The sequence below is a fragment of the Macaca nemestrina genome, chromosome 10, assembly GCF_043159975.1.
Source record: "Macaca nemestrina isolate mMacNem1 chromosome 10, mMacNem.hap1, whole genome shotgun sequence".
Classification (NCBI taxonomy): Eukaryota; Metazoa; Chordata; class Mammalia; order Primates; family Cercopithecidae; genus Macaca; species Macaca nemestrina.
The window spans coordinates 43586581-43604627 of NC_092134.1; the positions used below are offsets into that span (position 1 = coordinate 43586581).

An 18047-nucleotide genomic window follows, 5' to 3' on the forward strand; every position below is an offset into this window, starting at 1 on the left:
TCATATGTATTCAGTAAATGGTAGTCTTTATACACTGTGAGTTAGGCTGATACAACCACTATCTCCATTTTTTTTTCTTTTTGCTAGTAAGAGCATTCAAACACAAGATAAGACAAACCTACCCATAGACTAATCTCATCCTTATTACTGCAGTCCTTTGCTGCCTTGCTTTCCATTGACTCTGAAAGATTAGAGCTCTTTGGAAGCTTTCAACTGATAAGTCTATTTTTTTTTTTTTCCAACTGAGAAATCTAAAATACTTTCAGTACTGCCCAGTATGGGCAGTTGCTAGTGAGATAGTTTTCTGAAATCTTTGAATCTTGTTGAATCCTTCAATGAAGTAGATAATTACTTTAAAGCTATATGTTCGTTTCTCATTATTTATTCTAATAATGTATTTATATTCCCTCTTCTACTCTTTGCCTGCCTGAGCAGTGAGATTAATAGTTAAAGCACTTAAAGCTGAGAGTCTTACAGTAATCTGCTGTTTTCCTGTCTTCCTCCTTTGATGTTCTCTTGGAATAGGCTCTTGCCAAAAACACAAATTGAAGTTAGATTTAATATGAGAAGTTAAAAATGATATTAACCTGTTTATCTCTGCCTTCTTCTCTAGCATTCTTTTTCTTTCTTTCTTTCTTTTTCGGAAGCAGAGTCTTGCTCTTTTCCCCAGGCTGGAGTGCAGTGGCGTGATCTTGGCTCACTGCAACCTCGGCCTCCTGTGCGCAAGCGATTCTCATGCCTCAGCCTCCTGAGCAGCTGGAATTATAGGCACCCACCACCATACCTGGTTAATTTTTGTGTTTTTGGTAGAGATGGGATTTCGCCATGTTGGGCAGGCTGGTCTCGAACTCCCGACCTCAGGTGATCTGCCCGCCTCGGCCTCCCAAAGTGTTGGGATTATAGGCGTGAGCCACTGTGCCTGGCTTCTCTAGCATTCTTACACAGACTAAGGAAAAATACCATTTGTCACTGCTGCCTGTACTGTTACACTCCCACAATAATGTACATATGTACACACTTTGCATTAACTAATCGGGATATATCTGGGTTTGACAGGATCAACAAGGTTAAAGACTTACTCGGTAGGGTGTAGGAATGGCAAAATGGATGTTCATCCCACTAGCTCTGTCTTAACCTCCTCATATCTTTCTAATTCCATAGTCTAGACAATAAATGTTACATCATACAGTATATGTCCTACAATATACCTTTTACCTTAAGTGACAATAGGTACATTCAATAGCACCACCTATCACTTCTAAGAAAGATCATCCTAAGTATCCTGTTAATGTGACTTTGCGAATCTTTTATCAATCTAACAGAGACATTTTAGAGAAGCCTTTAGAGCTTGTGATAGATTAACTTTTCACTGTTATTCAGCAAATGAGAGTAAAAAAATCAGCCTTTCACTGTTGTCCAGGGTGCAATAACTAAACCAAATCTATGTCTATATCTATATAACTAAGCCAAATATACATACATATATATATGTGTGTGTGTATATATATGTGTGTGTGTGTGTGTGTATATATATATTTTTATATATAAACTTCCCAGTTTTGTGAGGGCAATATCCTAAGGTCGGGGAAATGTTTAACTCCAATATGAAAACCATCGAACTGTCATAACAGTTCTGATTGCTAACATATACAAGATGGTATAAGATAGTATGATCAGAAATAAGCAATGTTGACTGGGCATGGTGGCTCACATCTGTAATCGCAGCACTTTGGGAGGCTGAGGCAGGTGCATCACCTTAGGTCAAGAGTTCGAGACTAGCCTGGCCAACATGGGGAAACCCTGTCACTACTAAAAATACAAAAATTAGCCAGGCATGGTGGCATGCACCTATAGTCCCAGCTACTCGAGAAGCTGAGGTGGGAGAATCGCTTGAACCTGGGAGGCAGAGGTTGCAGTGAGCCGAGATTGTGCCACTGCACACCAACCTGGGTGACAGAGCAAGACTCTGTCCCCAGAAAACCAACAAGCAAAATAACAAACAAAAATAAGCAGTTGGGAAAGTGAAAATTCTTAGTCCAGTCCTGACTTATCTACTTAAAGTGTTCTTTTAAAGACCTGCACATGTTTTTCAGTGATTTAAATTCTGTACACTTAAAGCATGAAAGTAAACATTTTGGTAGGGTCTTAGAAATTACAATCTAGAGTGATGAGTTAAGGTATTTTGAATAAAAATATATATTTTCATTTGTAAGAAGTAAAACTATTCACTGAAATTTGTTTCTTTTTATTAGGTTTAAGTGGAAACCCTGCAGATTTAGAAAGAAGAGAAGCAGTGTTTGGAAAGAATTTTATACCTCCTAAAAAGCCAAAAACCTTTCTTCAATTAGTATGGGAAGCATTACAAGATGTCACTTTAATTATATTAGAAATTGCAGCCATAGTATCATTGGGCCTTTCTTTTTATCAGCCTCCAGAAGGGGATAATGCACGTAAGTAAATGGGGGGAAAAAAAAGACATGTCTGATGCTAGCTCAGCTAATTCATTTAGTTAATGCATAATAATAGCTGGCCAGCATTTATTGATGTTTGCTATGTGCTAGGCACTGTTCTAAGTACTTTAAGTATATTGTCTCAGATAATTTTCACAGTAAACCTATGAATTAGATTGTGTTACCTCCCTTTTACAGTGAGGCACAGAGGTGAAATAACCTATCCATATATGCTTACTATGTGTCTGGCACAGACCTGTGCCACGTATATGACATGGTCCTTGCTATCACAGTTTTTAAGTTTTTTAGAACACTATACTATGAAACAATTTTAGTTTTTAATTTTTGGTTTCTTTTGGAAAATGTCATTATGAAAGCAAAATTCTATTCTCTTCCCAAATGCATTACTAGTCAAGTTCTTAAAGTGTTTTGCTATATACACTATTTGAATAATTTCCTTGCTATTATAGAAAATTTCCTTGCCATTATACTATAGGTTGAACATTGCTAGTATGAAAATCTGAGCTGCTTTGAAATTCAAAATTTTTGAGTGCCGACATGATGCCACAAGTGGAAAAATTCCACACATAAGTACTTACCACAAATTTTGTCTCATATACAAGATTATTTTTAAATTATTGTATAAAATTACTTTTAGGCTATGTGTATAAGCTGTGTATGAAACACAAATTCTTGTTTAGACTTGGGTTCCATCCCCAAGATATCTGATTATATATATGCAGATATTCCCAAATCTGAAAAAATTAAAACATTTTTGATCCCAAGCATTTCAGAAAAGGGATACTCAACCTGTGCAGAGTATCGTAACCAACAGAGAAATCCATTATGGCGTGGTAGATTTGCTTTAACGTGTACCTACAAATGTTTTTTCCTCCTATCTTTCTGTCCCTTTCTCTTTTAAATTTCTTTTTCTGCCTTTTAAAAAATTTATTTCAAATTAATAGTTCTGCTGGTAGATTATGTAACTGGTAGGAAATCTAGCATGCATTTTGGTTACTATATTTAAGTAGCTATAATATAAAATAAACCGATAGTATTTTATGTATCAAAAGGCTGATTCACCAAAATATTTTTGTTTGTGAAAGCTTCATTCCTATACCCTTTCAAGTTGTGAAGAGATACTTGCTAACTCTAAAAGTTCGGTAGGGTAATTATGTTAATCTGTTTGCATTGCTGTATAAGAATACCTGAGACTGACTAACTTACAAGAAAAGGTTCTGCAGGCTGTACGGGAAACGTGGTGCCAGCATCTGCTTCTGGTGAGGGCCTCAGAAAGCTTACAGTCATGGCAGAAGGCGAAGCAGGAGCAGGCAGAACACATGGAGAGAGAGGGAGCAAGAGGTGGCCTGGAGGGGCCAGGCTTTTTAAAGGATCAACTCTTGTGTGAACTCATCACCATGGGGAGGGCACCAAGCCATTCATGAGGGATCCACCCCCATGATCCAAACAGCTCCCCCTAAGTTCTGCTTTCAACACTAGGGATCATTTCAGCATGAGATTTGGAGGGGACAAACATCCAAACTCTATCAATAATTATGTAATTATTTAAAAGATGTACCTAGGCTCATGTAAAATTGTATTCTTTCTCTTTAAAGAAATTTGGACACAGCATAAACCAGTTTATCTGAGATTAGTATAGTTCAAAGTTTCTTAGCAGCAGCACGACTGACATTTTGAGCGACAAAATTCTTTGCCGCCGTATTCATCCTGCACTCCACCCCAAGTGAGGCAACCAAAAACATCTCCAGATTTTGCTGTGTGTCCCATGGGGAGCAAAGTTGCCTCTGGTTGAAAATCACTATAGATAAGAAGGGATTTAGACAATATTCTTGTCAGTGTTGAGCTAAATTATTTTTAAACTTTTATTTATTTTTACTAAATAAGTAGTACCTATTTTACTGTTTAAAAATAATAATGGGGGTGGGCGAAGACAGTCCAAATAAAAATAATATTCACTGGAAATCCCACTTCTTTTTTTTTTTTTTTTTTTTTTTGAGATGGAGTCTCGCTCTGTCGTCTAGGTTGGAGTGCAGTGGCTCGCTGCCAGCTCCGCCTCCCGGGTTCACGCCATTCTCCTGCCTCAGCCTCCCAAGTAGCTGGGACTACAGGCGCCCACCACCACGCCCGGCTAATTTTTTTTATTTTTAGCAGAGATGGGGTTTCACCGTGTTAGCCAGGATGGTCTCGAACTCCTGACCTTGTGATCTGCCCGCCTCGGCCTCCCAAAGTAGAAATCCCACTTCTTAGAGATTCTTGCTATACCCAAATCCTTTAAGATTTTAAATATGTGTCCATGTGTCTATGAGCACTCATATATGTAAATGTATGATGGTTCATAGGTATATGTGTGTATCTGAAAAGGGGGGTCATATCATCTTAAGCAACATACAGCTGATTTTTTTCAGTTTTCCTCCTATCTAGCTCTCACTATCGAATATTGGGTATTGGTTTTCTAGAATTGAGTTAGCAGATTAATAAAAGCTTTTTACTTTGAACAATTTAGTTTTCTTAGAAAACAAAAGAAAAATACTTTCAAGAAGTGGAGTTTATTACCAGCAAGGTCCAGGACAAATCTTTTTGGAATTCAGACTGCTTCCTTTGTAAGATGTAGTGACAGGTCCTTTCCTAAATTTGTTAAAGGAGATACAGGTATTAAAATCCAACTGAGAAGATAATCTAGAGCTGTCGGTGTTGTAAGGCCCTTTTAGAAGAGTCAGAGTTCACTAGAAGTTCTTAATGAAACATATAAAGATTTTTTGTTCCATGGTGAAAAGTTATTTGGTATTTGCATTTTTTATTTTTATTATATATATAAAATAAAATATGTATATTGAGACATATACATAAAATACGTATATTGAGACATATATATATATATAATATAGAGAGAGAGACAGTATATATATTAAGACAGAGTCTCACTCTGTTGCCCAGACTGGAGTGCGGTGGCACTATCTTGGCTCACTGCAGCCTCCACCTCCAAGGTTCAAGTGATTCTGCTGCCTCAGCCTCCTGAGTAGCTGGGACAATAGGCATGCGCCACCATGCCTGGCTAATTTTTGTATTTTTAGTAGACACGGGGTTTCACCGTGTTGGCCAGGCTGGTCTCAAACCCCTGACCTCAGGTGATCTGCCCGCCTCGGCCTCCCAAAGTGCTCAGATTACACGCGTGAGCCAGCGCTCCCAGCCTTGCATTTTAAAAAATCATTTATTAGTACACTATGTGTATCTTTTTGTCATGTTACATGTCAACACTGAGGTGTAGTAACTTGCTTAAAAGAAATCTATTTGTAAATCTACAGTCATAGAAATCTAAATGATCAAAATGTCTTACTAATATTATTTAATGTAAAAATATATGCTGTAGCCCAAACCATAAATAAATCTATAGTTACTGGTATCTGCACTTAACAGGGGTTCTCAAACTTTTTGGTCTCAAGACCTCTTCAAACTCTTGAAGTATTTAGGACTCCAAAGAGCTTTTGATTATGTGAATTATTCCTGTAAATATTTCGTATATTCTAAATTAAAATGGAAAAATTTTTGAATATTTATCAATGTCTTCTCACCACAAAAAAAGGTAACTATATGAGGTGATGGATATGTTAACGATTGTGGTAATCTTTTCACAGTATATACCCCTATCAAAATATTTTGTCATATACCCTAAATATATGCAGTTTTATCAATCATACTGCAGTAAAGCTGGACAAAATATTTATCAATGCATTTTTAGATAATAATCTATTGTATAGTCACATAGATAGCATTTTGATGAAAAGTGTTCCCCCAGTAATGAATTTTTAAATGAAATAATGTAAAGAGTGGTGTCATATCTCTTTAATGCCCAGCTTAATTGAAGATAGCTCGGTTCTCCTGTTTCTGTATTGATTATGTCACATTATCACATGCAACATAATCTTTAGAAAATTATACATTAATGAAATATGAGGCCAATAATTATGTCTTCAAATTATGAAAATAGGAATCCCCTTCAGGTTTCACGACAGCACTTTGAGAACTATTTCTCTATACTATTAATGTACAAACTTGATACATCACCCAAGGAATAGCTCAACTAGGAGGTTTTAACATGGAATATTTGCCTTGTGGTAGAGAGTATTGACTGAATTTAGATTGTGCATGTCTCTCAGTTGAATATATTTACAACAGAACACCTTTGATAATACAGATTTTTATTATTATATTTGAGCTTGGACTTTACTGAAAACATTGTTAAAATTCTTTATATATTTATACATATATATAACTGTAAGCTATTGTCAGTTTGTAACTTTGATCCTTTTTCCCCTATAACTCCTCTAAAAATTTGTAATCATTGTCAGTAGGAAAGGATTTATATTTTGTACTATCTATTTCAAGATTGTTTTGGTCTTATCCATGTGATATAGAGAACTATACATGAAATGAAATATGTCATTAATTTGTTTCCATTTCTCTTTGGAAATATTCAGTAGTTTAATGGTGGATATCCATGTCACATTTAGAGCTGAAAATTGTATAATTGTCCGTAATTCTTTCCCCTCCTTAACCTCTGTTGCGTTGGTCTTTAAACTTTTTTGGTTATTTACTCTATCAGGGAAAAAATGAGCACATACCTCCAAATGATGCATTTATTAATTATATTTATAACTATATATAATTTGTATATTTTCAGCATATAGAAAAAATAGAAATTGAAAGTAAAAGATAAAGCTGGGCACAGTGACTCATACCTGTAATCTCAGCACTTTGGGAGGCTGAGGCGGGAGGATTGCTTGAGGCCAGGAGTTCAAGGCCAACCTGGGCAATGTGGCGAGATCCCATCTCTACAGAAAATTTTTTAAATGAGCTGGGCATGGTGGCATGCGCCTTGTGGTCTAAGCTACTTGGGAGGCTGAGGTAGGAGGATTGCTTGAGCCCAGGCGGTTGAGGCTGCAGTGAGCCACATTGACACCACTGCACTCCAGCCTGAGCAACAAAGTGAGACTTTGTCTCCAAAAAAATAAAAAAATAAAATAAAATTTAACGTTTGGTTTTTTCTTGTAGCCATAAAACATTATTGTTAACCTGATTTAGGTCTAAGTTTGATTAATTTCAGAAATTGGCTTTAATGTCTCATAGCTAAAAAGAAACATAACATTATATAAATCCAAGTGGGAAAAGTGTAGTTACTAAATCATACTCATTTTCATGATACCCACCAGTTATGCAAAGGTATTTGTTAAAATATGACTGGTAAATTCCATTGTCTGATGTCAATCTGTTGTTTTTGTATGTAAAGTATTGCATTTTTTGTGTAATAAATGACATCAAAACCCAGTAAAATGCTTCACTTGGATAATATGTTAGCTGTTTCCAAGTTGGTGAAAGTGGTCAGCATATGGTGTTCTATCATGTGATCCTGAGTCCAGAGTTGCTCTAATTCGGAGTTAATCTCCTGTCTTCTGGCTAGAGGGAAGAATGGAGCGGGGAGAGTCATTCTTACAGCCTTGACTGTTAAACCGAATGTAAATCTTAAAATCACTTAACTGGTTATTTTACATAATGACACATGGTGATTTCTTGAGCTTGAAAATAATTAAAATAGAAATTCTGGTATTTGGGTTGGAGGGGGTTCTGTTGGATTATCCTGCTTGTACCTCACATCGACAATTGAATCCTGCTTGTGGTTCTCAGGATATTTTTTGTAACTGTTCACATCAAGTCTTCCATTTCATCCCCAACTGATCTTACTTCATTCCCTGTCTTCCCTCCCAGATTGCTTTTTAGTCAGCGCCCTCACACCTCAGATGTTTTCTTCAATCTGTGCTCACCATGCTAGAACACGCTTTAATAATTTCTAGTGTCATTTATTTACTCCTTCTTTTCTTCTGAATAATCCTCCTGCTTTCTGTTTCAAGAGAACCAGTGGCTTTCAGACATTTCAGTTCAATTCATAAAGAAATAACTTCACATAGCAACCCAGAAGCCTGTATTCCTTCATGTGAATTTATAAGTAATCAGCGTTTCAGGAAGTAACACTTATCCTTAGTACATATATGTCCTTTCTATTTTGATTTGTTTCATTTTTCAGAATGCTGGTCATGAGCCACTGAATTGATTTTGGACTCACAACTAGATTACAGCCTGAAGTCAAAAAGCACTGTTCTGTTATTCTTCACCATTATTGACTATAGAGTTTTGGCTCATTCTCCCCCTCCCCCCGCCACCTCCCCAATCCTTTTCTGATCTCTTTTCTGCCATTTGTACTGACTTTAATCTCTCTCTGAATTTTTTTTTCTTTCTTTCTTAGATTTATATGGCTGGTTCTCTACGAGCATTTGTTTTGTAGTTCACATGTCATGGATACCTCAAAGGGGTCTTCTCTGTTCACTGAACCTCAGTTATCCCTCTTTCTTATTTAATAGCACATCACTATGTTTTTCTTCATGGCACTTGTCGATACGTAAAATTATTTGTGTAAATTATTTATTTGTGTATTGTTACCTGAATTCTTCATACACCGTCCCCAGTCTGAGTATGGATTCCATGAGGAGAGAGAGCTTGTGTGTCTTATTCATTACTGTATTTCTGTCTCCTAAAATAGTGTCTGGCACCTAGCATGTGCTCAAATGGTTGGAATAACAAGTAGCACTTTAACTTTTCATGTTATAAAAGCCAAGCTTTGATCACAGTTCAGTAAAAATGACATAGTAAATAAGCATGATTCTTGGGTTTCACATAATACTAACTTTTCATGTATATCTTGTCTGTCATATGTAATAATTAATATGGCTAGCCCTTGGTTGAGTGTGAAGAAAGCCTTAGCCACTGCTGTACCTACTTTACCGGTATCCTCACATTTAATCCTCACAATAACTCTGGAATAGCTGGTGGTATCATAATTTGACGATGAAGAAACCAAGTCTCAAAAATAAGTAACTTGCCTTAGGACTGATATTTCATCTCCTTCAGTGTCCTTACTCTTAACTAGTAACCTACCTAGACTGCCTCCCTCTCCTGAGATTGAGAATCTCAGAAGCAGGGAACTTGAAAGTGACATAGAGTTCTTACGGAATGCTTTGAATTTAATAAAGTATTTATTGCTATAAGTAAAATTGATAAAGTAAACATAATTAACACAAAAATATGATTTAGAGTTATTATATGTATGTTGTCATCAATTCAGAATCTTTTTGATAAGCATTTTCTTTCTTTCCAAATAGTTTGTGGAGAAGTTTCTGTTGGGGAGGAAGAAGGTGAAGGTGAAACTGGTTGGATTGAAGGAGCGGCAATCCTCTTGTCTGTAGTGTGTGTGGTGTTAGTAACAGCTTTCAATGACTGGAGTAAGGAAAAACAGTTTAGAGGTTTGCAGAGCCGAATTGAACAAGAACAGAAGTTCACTGTCATCAGGGGTGGTCAGGTCATTCAAATACCTGTAGCTGACATTACTGTTGGAGATATTGCTCAAGTGAAATATGGTAAGTAAAAAGAGCAATACATCTGACACTAAACATAAAATTACTGTAATCTTGTTTATAGTTTAGTATATCATTACTTTTTATTTTAGGTGATCTTCTTCCAGCTGATGGCATACTTATTCAAGGCAACGATCTTAAAATTGATGAAAGCTCATTGACTGGTGAATCAGATCATGTTAAAAAGTCTTTAGATAAGGATCCCTTACTTCTATCAGGTAAAAATTTCTTTTATATCTTTGAACACTTTCCTCTTTCGCAACTATGTACCATTGTCAGCAAACACCATTTCCCTAAGAGTCAATAATATAAAGAGGAATCTGTATTTTATGCTACCTTCTACTGTTGTAATCCTTTAGACTTTTTTTGGTAAGCTGACAAAAACATTAGAAATCTTTGAATGCAGAGGTATATTTTGCAAATGAGGGACTAGAGTCCAAAAAATCAAGAGATTTGAGATTCAGTATTCATGCTAGTGCAATGATAAAACTGCAATATAGGCCTATTGATATCTATTGAATTGGTGTGTTATTCTGTATCATGACTATTTTTAATGCCTATTGAAGTATAAAATTAAAGAATGATTATATGTTTAAAGCAAATTAATGAATTCTCTGTGATGCTCTACAAAGGACAGATTTTTTTTCTTAAGAACTAGTAAAATCCTTAAAGTTTACCTAATCCAACTCCTTCATCTAACTGCTGAAGAATGAGTTTGAGATATAAACTATTTAGTATTATATGACTAACCAACAGTAGGTCTAGCAGTCACACCTCCATCTAGTCAGAATTGAATTTGCAAATGGTTGAGATATGTTCTAGGATTGGAAAAGGGAAGGGTAGGTGAGGATACTGTTTGAAATGGAGGGTGATAGCATGGCAGGCTCTTGTAATAACCTCATTGTTACAGCTTGAACTAAGTTGAACTAAGTAAATATGAAGTGGAAGGGTGGTGGGAAAAATTACAAGTTCGCTTGCAAAACACTGAATGAGAGAAAGCTATAATATCACAAATTGACCCCCAAATCATATTAATTCTTTTAACTTTTAGGTTCTAAGGTTCCTGTTCTTAATTTCTCAGTATTCTATATGGAATTTATGAAATTGTCGATCAGAACTGTACTTGTTAGATTGAATTTATACTACAGTTTTGGGAAAGCCAAATGTAGCCTTCTACATGAAGTCTTCTGTCATTATCAGATGTTGATAGATTGTCAACATTTTATACATTGTCAGATGATTGCTGCTGAAACCAGAGTCAAACCTGTGATATCCTCAAGGGTCAATTAAGTTAGAATCACAACTTTGAAGCAAAACCTAAGTTTAACCATAACTTTTTAAGATTTATAAATGCATACCAAAAGAAGCCTATTGCGAAGAACCAGACACATTTATATTGGCTGGAAAGTCTTATTGCAAAAAAATCAGAGTAATTACACTTATAAACACCATTATAAATAGGATAAAAGTTCCAATTCTAATACAGACTTACGTTTCATCAAAAAAAAAAAAAAAAATCTTGAGATGTGTATACTTTCAGTATCCTGTGCCACTTAGAACATTCACACCCTGTTTGGATTTTTCTTTGTATTCGTGTGCTTGTAATTTATACCAAATAGCCAGAAAGAACTTGGATATATAAGTATAATGTATTAACTCATTCTACTTACCTTGCTGTGCTTCTAAGAAATTGTAGTTAATGTTAACCAAATAAAATCTATAACCTTTCCAAAGGAGAGGGAAGCTATCTAATCATACCTTACCATCACAGATTAACCAGACCACAATGTGTAACAAATTAAGATAGTCTCCTGTTTGCTATGTATAGTGCATGGACTTTTATGTACATCTCACTTATTTACATAGTGCTTAGCTCTTCAGGTTGATTTCCTTTAACTGAACTTTGATCCTTTCTGTTTTAACGGAGATGACTGGTAAGCTTTGTGTAGACTCAGGTTCCTGACACACCAAGTATACCAGGAGAACTCTATAAATTTCCCACATTTAAGAAAAGACTGAAATAACTTTGTAGAGTCCCTTATCACAGTATGGGTGGGAAAGTTTTTCTGCATTTATTTCCCTATTCCAAAAATGTACTAAAAAGCATGACATGCATTTATTTTTAAATTTACTCTCATGATGCCATCTCTGACTGCTGTTCTTGGCTTCTTAAGTTTAGATTTTTAAAAGCAGTATTCAGTTAGTGGTGGGGATATGACCAAGACTTAAAACTGTTTACTTTGCCTGAGCACATTCATTGCCAACATCTGATTACCTGTGGTAAGGCAAAATAGAACCTAAAACATTGGAGTCTGGAAAAAACCAGAATTGTTAAAAGAAATAAGTTGTCTGTTATGCATAATACTTACTGTTTCACTATCTTGAATTGTATTTCTTGTTTTCCCTGCACTTTCACTGGCAAAGAAGCTAGTAACTAGTGAAATAATCAATATAGATTTTTAAAAGCAAGAAAGCAGAAGCCTAAAAAACAATTTTGGGTGAGTTACTCAGTAATTAATAGCCAAATATAGATTCTTAAATGCTTGAGTAAGTACATATATATTATGAATGTACTTAGCAAATATTCCTTGAGCATCAACTTGGTACATAAGATTGTGGTAGATGCTACGTTCACTATGCTCCAGAAGGTTGTAAATGACGAAATAAAATACAAATCAGTGATAACTGTAAAGTAGACTTTAGTGTAAAAAAAAAAAAAAAAAAAAAAGTTGCTTTAAAGCCTCCTTAAAACTAACAAAAAGATTAGACTAGAGGGATTAGAAGCCTTTTAGTGAATCAGGAAAAATATAGAGATGTGGATGTACAAGTTGGAGAACTGTAAGCAAACTTCTCAGCATTATAACTAAAGAAGAATATACTCTTTATCCTCTGACAGAACTGGACTGAATATTTGCCTTGACATTTAATAGTTGTATAACCTTCAGGCTGAGCACGGTGACTCGCACCTGTAATTCCAGCACTTTGGGGACTGAGACAGGAGACAATTATTGAGACCAGCCTGGGTGACACAGACCCTGTCTCTACCAAAAAAAAAAAAGTAGTTGTATAACCTTGGGCAAGTTTCTAGAAAATTAGAATTGTAATGGCTGCCAACATGCAAAATTGTTTTGATGGACATAGTCAGAATTTAGTCCATGTTCTCATCTCTGATTCCTAGTTTTCTGTAATGAAATTTTATGTTAGAGTAGCGGATGAGTAAGTTTGTAAGACTGGGTTGGTCTCAAGGGTGAGGACTTTGGACTCAATCCAGTAGGCAGTGAAGAATCAGAAATTTTTGAGCCATGAGAAGTATATGATGAAATCACATTTTAGGAAGATTAAAACGGATTTCAGGATGAACTGGGAAGACACAGAGACTAAGTAGGGGGCTATTGCAATTATGAAGGTGGGCAGAAATGAAAGCTTGTGTTAGGTAGAGGTTGTGAAGTTGGGTGTGGGAAATGTGAAATTGGTTGTCATTGATACATATAAGCAGTGTTTTTCTCAGAGAAATGTCCCTCATACCTTAGGTTACAATTAATAATGAGCATTCATTGAACCCCTACAAATTCTAGGCAGTATGCTAAACACTTTACATTTATAAGTTTATATGAGAAATGTAAATCTCATTGTATTTCTACGAATTGTACAGACAGGGAACTGAGTTGTTACAATTTACCTAATATTATACGGTAAGTGAGTAGTAGATTGAGCTTTGAACTTGGATATGACTGATTTAGAGTTAAAACCTTAAGCATAAGAAATAAGTTTTATTTAATGTCTTACTAAGTTTATTTTATTGATCCAGACATGGTGGCTCACATCTGTAATCCCAACATTTTGGGTGGCCAAGACGGGAGCATTGCTTGAGCCCAGGAGTTTGAGACCAGCCTGAGCAACATAGTGAGACCCCGTCTCTACAAAATTTTTTTAAAAAAATTAGCAGAGTGTAGTGGCACGTACCTGTGGTCACAGCTACTCGGGAGGGTTACTTCAGCCCAGGAGATCCAGGCTGTAGTAAGCCATGTTCACACTGTTGCACTCCAGCCTGGGTGACAGACCAAGACCCTATCTCAAAAAAAAAAAAAACAAAAAAATTATATATATGTGTATATTTTTTTTTCCTAAATGTTGAGGATATTAAAAACAGTATTACCAAAGTTTGAAATTTGGTGTATCAAGGAAATCTATTAGAATTTTTAAAAACAAACTTATGTTTTTGGTTATAGGTACTCATGTAATGGAAGGCTCTGGAAGAATGGTAGTTACAGCTGTAGGTGTAAATTCTCAAACTGGAATTATCTTTACCTTACTTGGAGCTGGAGGTGAAGAGGAAGAGAAGAAAGATGAGAAGAAAAAGGAAAAGAAAAGTAAGAATAACAATTTTCTATAATTGGTATTTGGAAATATGGCAAATAATTTCTAAGAACTAATACCTTCTTTCAAGAGATTCTGGTATGAAAAATTCTACAAAAAGTTAAAAGAAGATTTTTCTTTTAGACTTAATAGCGTGGGCCTTTAGAGAATACATCAGTCCTCTTTAACATGGCCAGAGAAATTCAGTATCTACTTGAATACTTGCATTGGCATTCTTCCGTTTATTCTCTAGGTGTAGAATCTCTCCTGTTATCTGATCAGCAAAATGAATTGAACTCTCACTTCCTATTTGCGGATTTTTTTTTTTTTTTTTGCTACTTTAGCAGTAGCTTTCTTTATCAACCATATTATATTTTGGTTTCACTGAGCTTCTAATCTTCTTCAGCTATTCACATTTCTACTCTATACTTAATGTGCTTGGTTTTTTAACACAAGACTAGGACTTCACTTTGACACGTTACATTTCTCTTGTTATATTCAGCCCATCGTTAGATAACACAATCTTTTTAAAATTTTGATCTATTGTATCTCCTGTCCCTCCAAGTGTTCTGTTATCAGCAAACTTGATAATCATACCATTTATCCACAAGGATCTTCCAAGAAACTGTTATATGCAAGAGACATCTCAGAATCGCATAGTTAGGGGCATGCCACTTTTCAAAAGCCCTCCCTACCCTGCTTCGAAGTGTCTGCTGTACCACCCTTCCTTCCCACTCAGGATCACCCCTCTGGAGTCTTTTCCCTTTAGGTTGACATTTTACTGTGGTTTAGCTGCTTAGATTTATTTAATGTTATTTAGGATAGTAAACCCATATTGTTGTTTCTCACATGAATATTTTGAAACATTCTAAAATAACTGCCTGGCTAAAATCCTGGTTTGCTATAACTACAGCAGTGGTTTTAATATTTGAGTGGTTTGTTTTGTTCTTTGAGTTTTGCCATTAGCTATAAAATCTCTATTTGAAACAAAAATGTATGTGAAAAGTTCTAGACTCAGATCCAGGTAGCAAGCCCCCCATTCTAGGTTTTTTTCCTGTGTCCTCCTTGAAGCAGCTCTCAGTGTGCTTCCATAGGTTTCTTAAGGCTGAGTAGAATGCGATTTGAAAACCAGCACAATAATGGTTCCATTTATTAAGTGTTTTACATGCACTATCTCATTAATCCTCACAACTGTATAAAGACTGTTTTTTTTTTTTATTTTACTGATGAGTAAACTGAGGTTTATGGAGATTATGTCATTTGCTCTAGATCAAAGTGCTAGTAAGTGGCAGGTCGCACCCTCTTCTGTGGCTCAAGAGTCTACTCTTTTATGCTGTGCTCCATCCTAATGCACAGGAGTTGAAAGTCACTGGACGCTGAAGGGAAGTTTGCATCCTCACTTTATTCCACAGTGTCTTTTCCAGTAAGCTCCTTTTCCCCCTAAGTCTTATACACTGGTTTTATTAATCCAGTCCAGAACATTCCCCAGAAATTAACATCTAATTTGTTGACTCCCTTGTTTTGTTTTGTTTTGTTTTGTTTTGTTTTTAAAAGAACAGGGCAACATTTTTTCATCTGTGGACCTCCAGCCCTTCTCCCATTCCCTTGACTACCTTGGCGATTACTCAGAAGCAGTCCAGGGTAATCTGTCTCAGTTCCCTCAGTGGCCTGGACTGTGGCCCTCTGGTCTCTCCAAACTTGAGCTCATTAAAAGTAGCTAGGTATTATCTTACTATCTCCTCATCAATCTTGAGCTTCTATTCCTTCTTGACCATGTTTGTTCCATGTTTTCCGTTTGAAGATAGTTCTCCTCGATAAGGAAGCTAGAAGAATATAGACTGAATGGTTCTGCTGCTCTTTGTCATTTTTAATATTGTAGTGCCTACTCCAGACAATAGGCCTGTCCCTTCCTTCGTTACTTTGTGGCTTCAGATAACGCTCATCTTTATGTTTTTTCCAAATATAAGCTGATTTGGAGAGCTACCTTACCTGGTAGTCTTACTGGTTTATTCTGTACATTCGTATTCTAGTTTTACTAAGTTGCCTTTCCTATCTTTTGTACATAAAATTTTTGTCCTCAGTCTCATCAACAGTCTCCTGTGTGCCAGTTGTCTTTTTTGTTTTTCGAGACGGAGTCTCACTCTGTCCCCCAGGCTGGAGTGCAATGGCGTGATCCTGGCTCACTGCAACCTCCGCCTCCTGGGTTCAAGCAACTCTCCCGCCTCAACCTCCCGAGTAGCTGAGACTACAGGTGCTTGCCACCATGCCCGGCTAATTTTTTGTTTTTACTAGAGACAGGGTTTCACCATGTTGGCCAGGCTGGTCTTGAACTCCAGACCTCAGATGATCCACCTGCCTCGGCCTCCCAAAGTGCTGGGATTACAGGCGTGAGCCACCACACCCGGCTGCCCATTGTCTTTTTATAACATCCCTTCCTCCTCCCTCTCCACCCCTGCCTTTTTCTGCTTTCTTAGGGTTGTATTTGGTTTTAAAACCTTCTGTATCATATTTAGGTTTGTTATAGCTTATAAAATAGTGAAGTCTTATGGAAAAATAAAACAAATATAGACACCCTAAATTATTTTGCAGTATTCTCCCATAGGTGAGACTTAGGGAGTGATTGACCCAGCAGGTCATCACAAGTCAAATGTTTTCTAATCTGTAGACACACACACCATTGTGTAACAACTGTTATAGAAATGTGAACTACTTCTGCATAATTTAGCATGGCTGTATTCATTTCTTTTGGAAAGCTTTAATTCCCATTTTGTTCCTACAGATAAGAAACAAGATGGAGCTATTGAGAATCGCAACAAAGGTAAATTTAGGAAGACAAAAGTACTGTGAGCTTGTTTTCAGTATATCCAAAGATCTACTGTGTACCATATTTATTCAAAAGTAAGATACATGTGGCAGGGAAAATCAACAATATATGTTAGCTTGGATTAACCTTTTTTCCTGCCGTTGTCTTAGTCATGTTATCACTACAGTGTTAATGGTAATAAGATTTTAAGTATGATTTGTGGTACAAGTTGAGTATCTCTTATCTGAAATGCTTGGGAACAGAAGTGTTTCAGATTTCAGATTTTTTTTTTTTTCAGATTTTGGAATATTTGCATGTACATAATGAGATATATTGGGGATGAGACCCAACTCCAAACATGAAATTTATCTATACATTGCCATATACACCTTCTACACATTGTCTGATTGTAATTTTGTACAATATTTTTAATAATTTTGTGCATGAAACAGAGTTTTAACTATGCCCCATCACACGAGGTCAGTAGTTTATGTAGAGTAACTTTCAAGTATTTCAAGTATTTGAACACTGGTTATTATATAGTTAGTAGCAAAAATGCATAAGAAACAAAATATGTAGCATAAATGTTGCATTTATTTAAGAGTCCATAAATATATGCATATTTCTATATACATACGGTTATACATAATCTCTACATCATGGTCATAAATTATAGGGGAGGGATTTATGTTGTTTAGATGTTACCTAACAAAACGCACAGGAAAAGAAATTTAATACTCTTTAGTTCTTAGTTTAAGGACCGTACATGCCTCATCCTCATTACCTAGCACAACATTTTCAAATCTGGTACAAAGTTTCACAACCTAATGTCACTATTGTCTTATTTTCTCTGTGTAGACACATACGCGTGCACACACACACACACACACACTCACAAAGCTGAATGCTTATACCTTTACTGGTTTCTGTAAGAAACTGATTTTTAAAATTTCTTTA

General features: G+C 36.0%; 1 protein-coding gene across 7 annotated transcripts in view; it reads left to right on the forward strand.

Annotated features, from left to right (window-relative positions):
• LOC105483759 (ATPase plasma membrane Ca2+ transporting 1) overlaps positions 1-18047 on the forward strand; it is a 117901-nt gene that overhangs the window by 61348 nt on the left and 38506 nt on the right. For all 7 annotated transcript variants that reach the window (XM_071071324.1, XM_011744735.3, XM_071071322.1 and 4 more), the window contains exons 3-7: positions 2253-2450; positions 9680-9934; positions 10024-10149; positions 14161-14301; positions 17067-17105. In XM_071071324.1, the coding sequence (XP_070927425.1) occupies positions 2253-2450; positions 9680-9934; positions 10024-10149; positions 14161-14301; positions 17067-17105 (759 nt within the window). The remainder of the gene's footprint in view (positions 1-2252; positions 2451-9679; positions 9935-10023; positions 10150-14160; positions 14302-17066; positions 17106-18047) is intronic.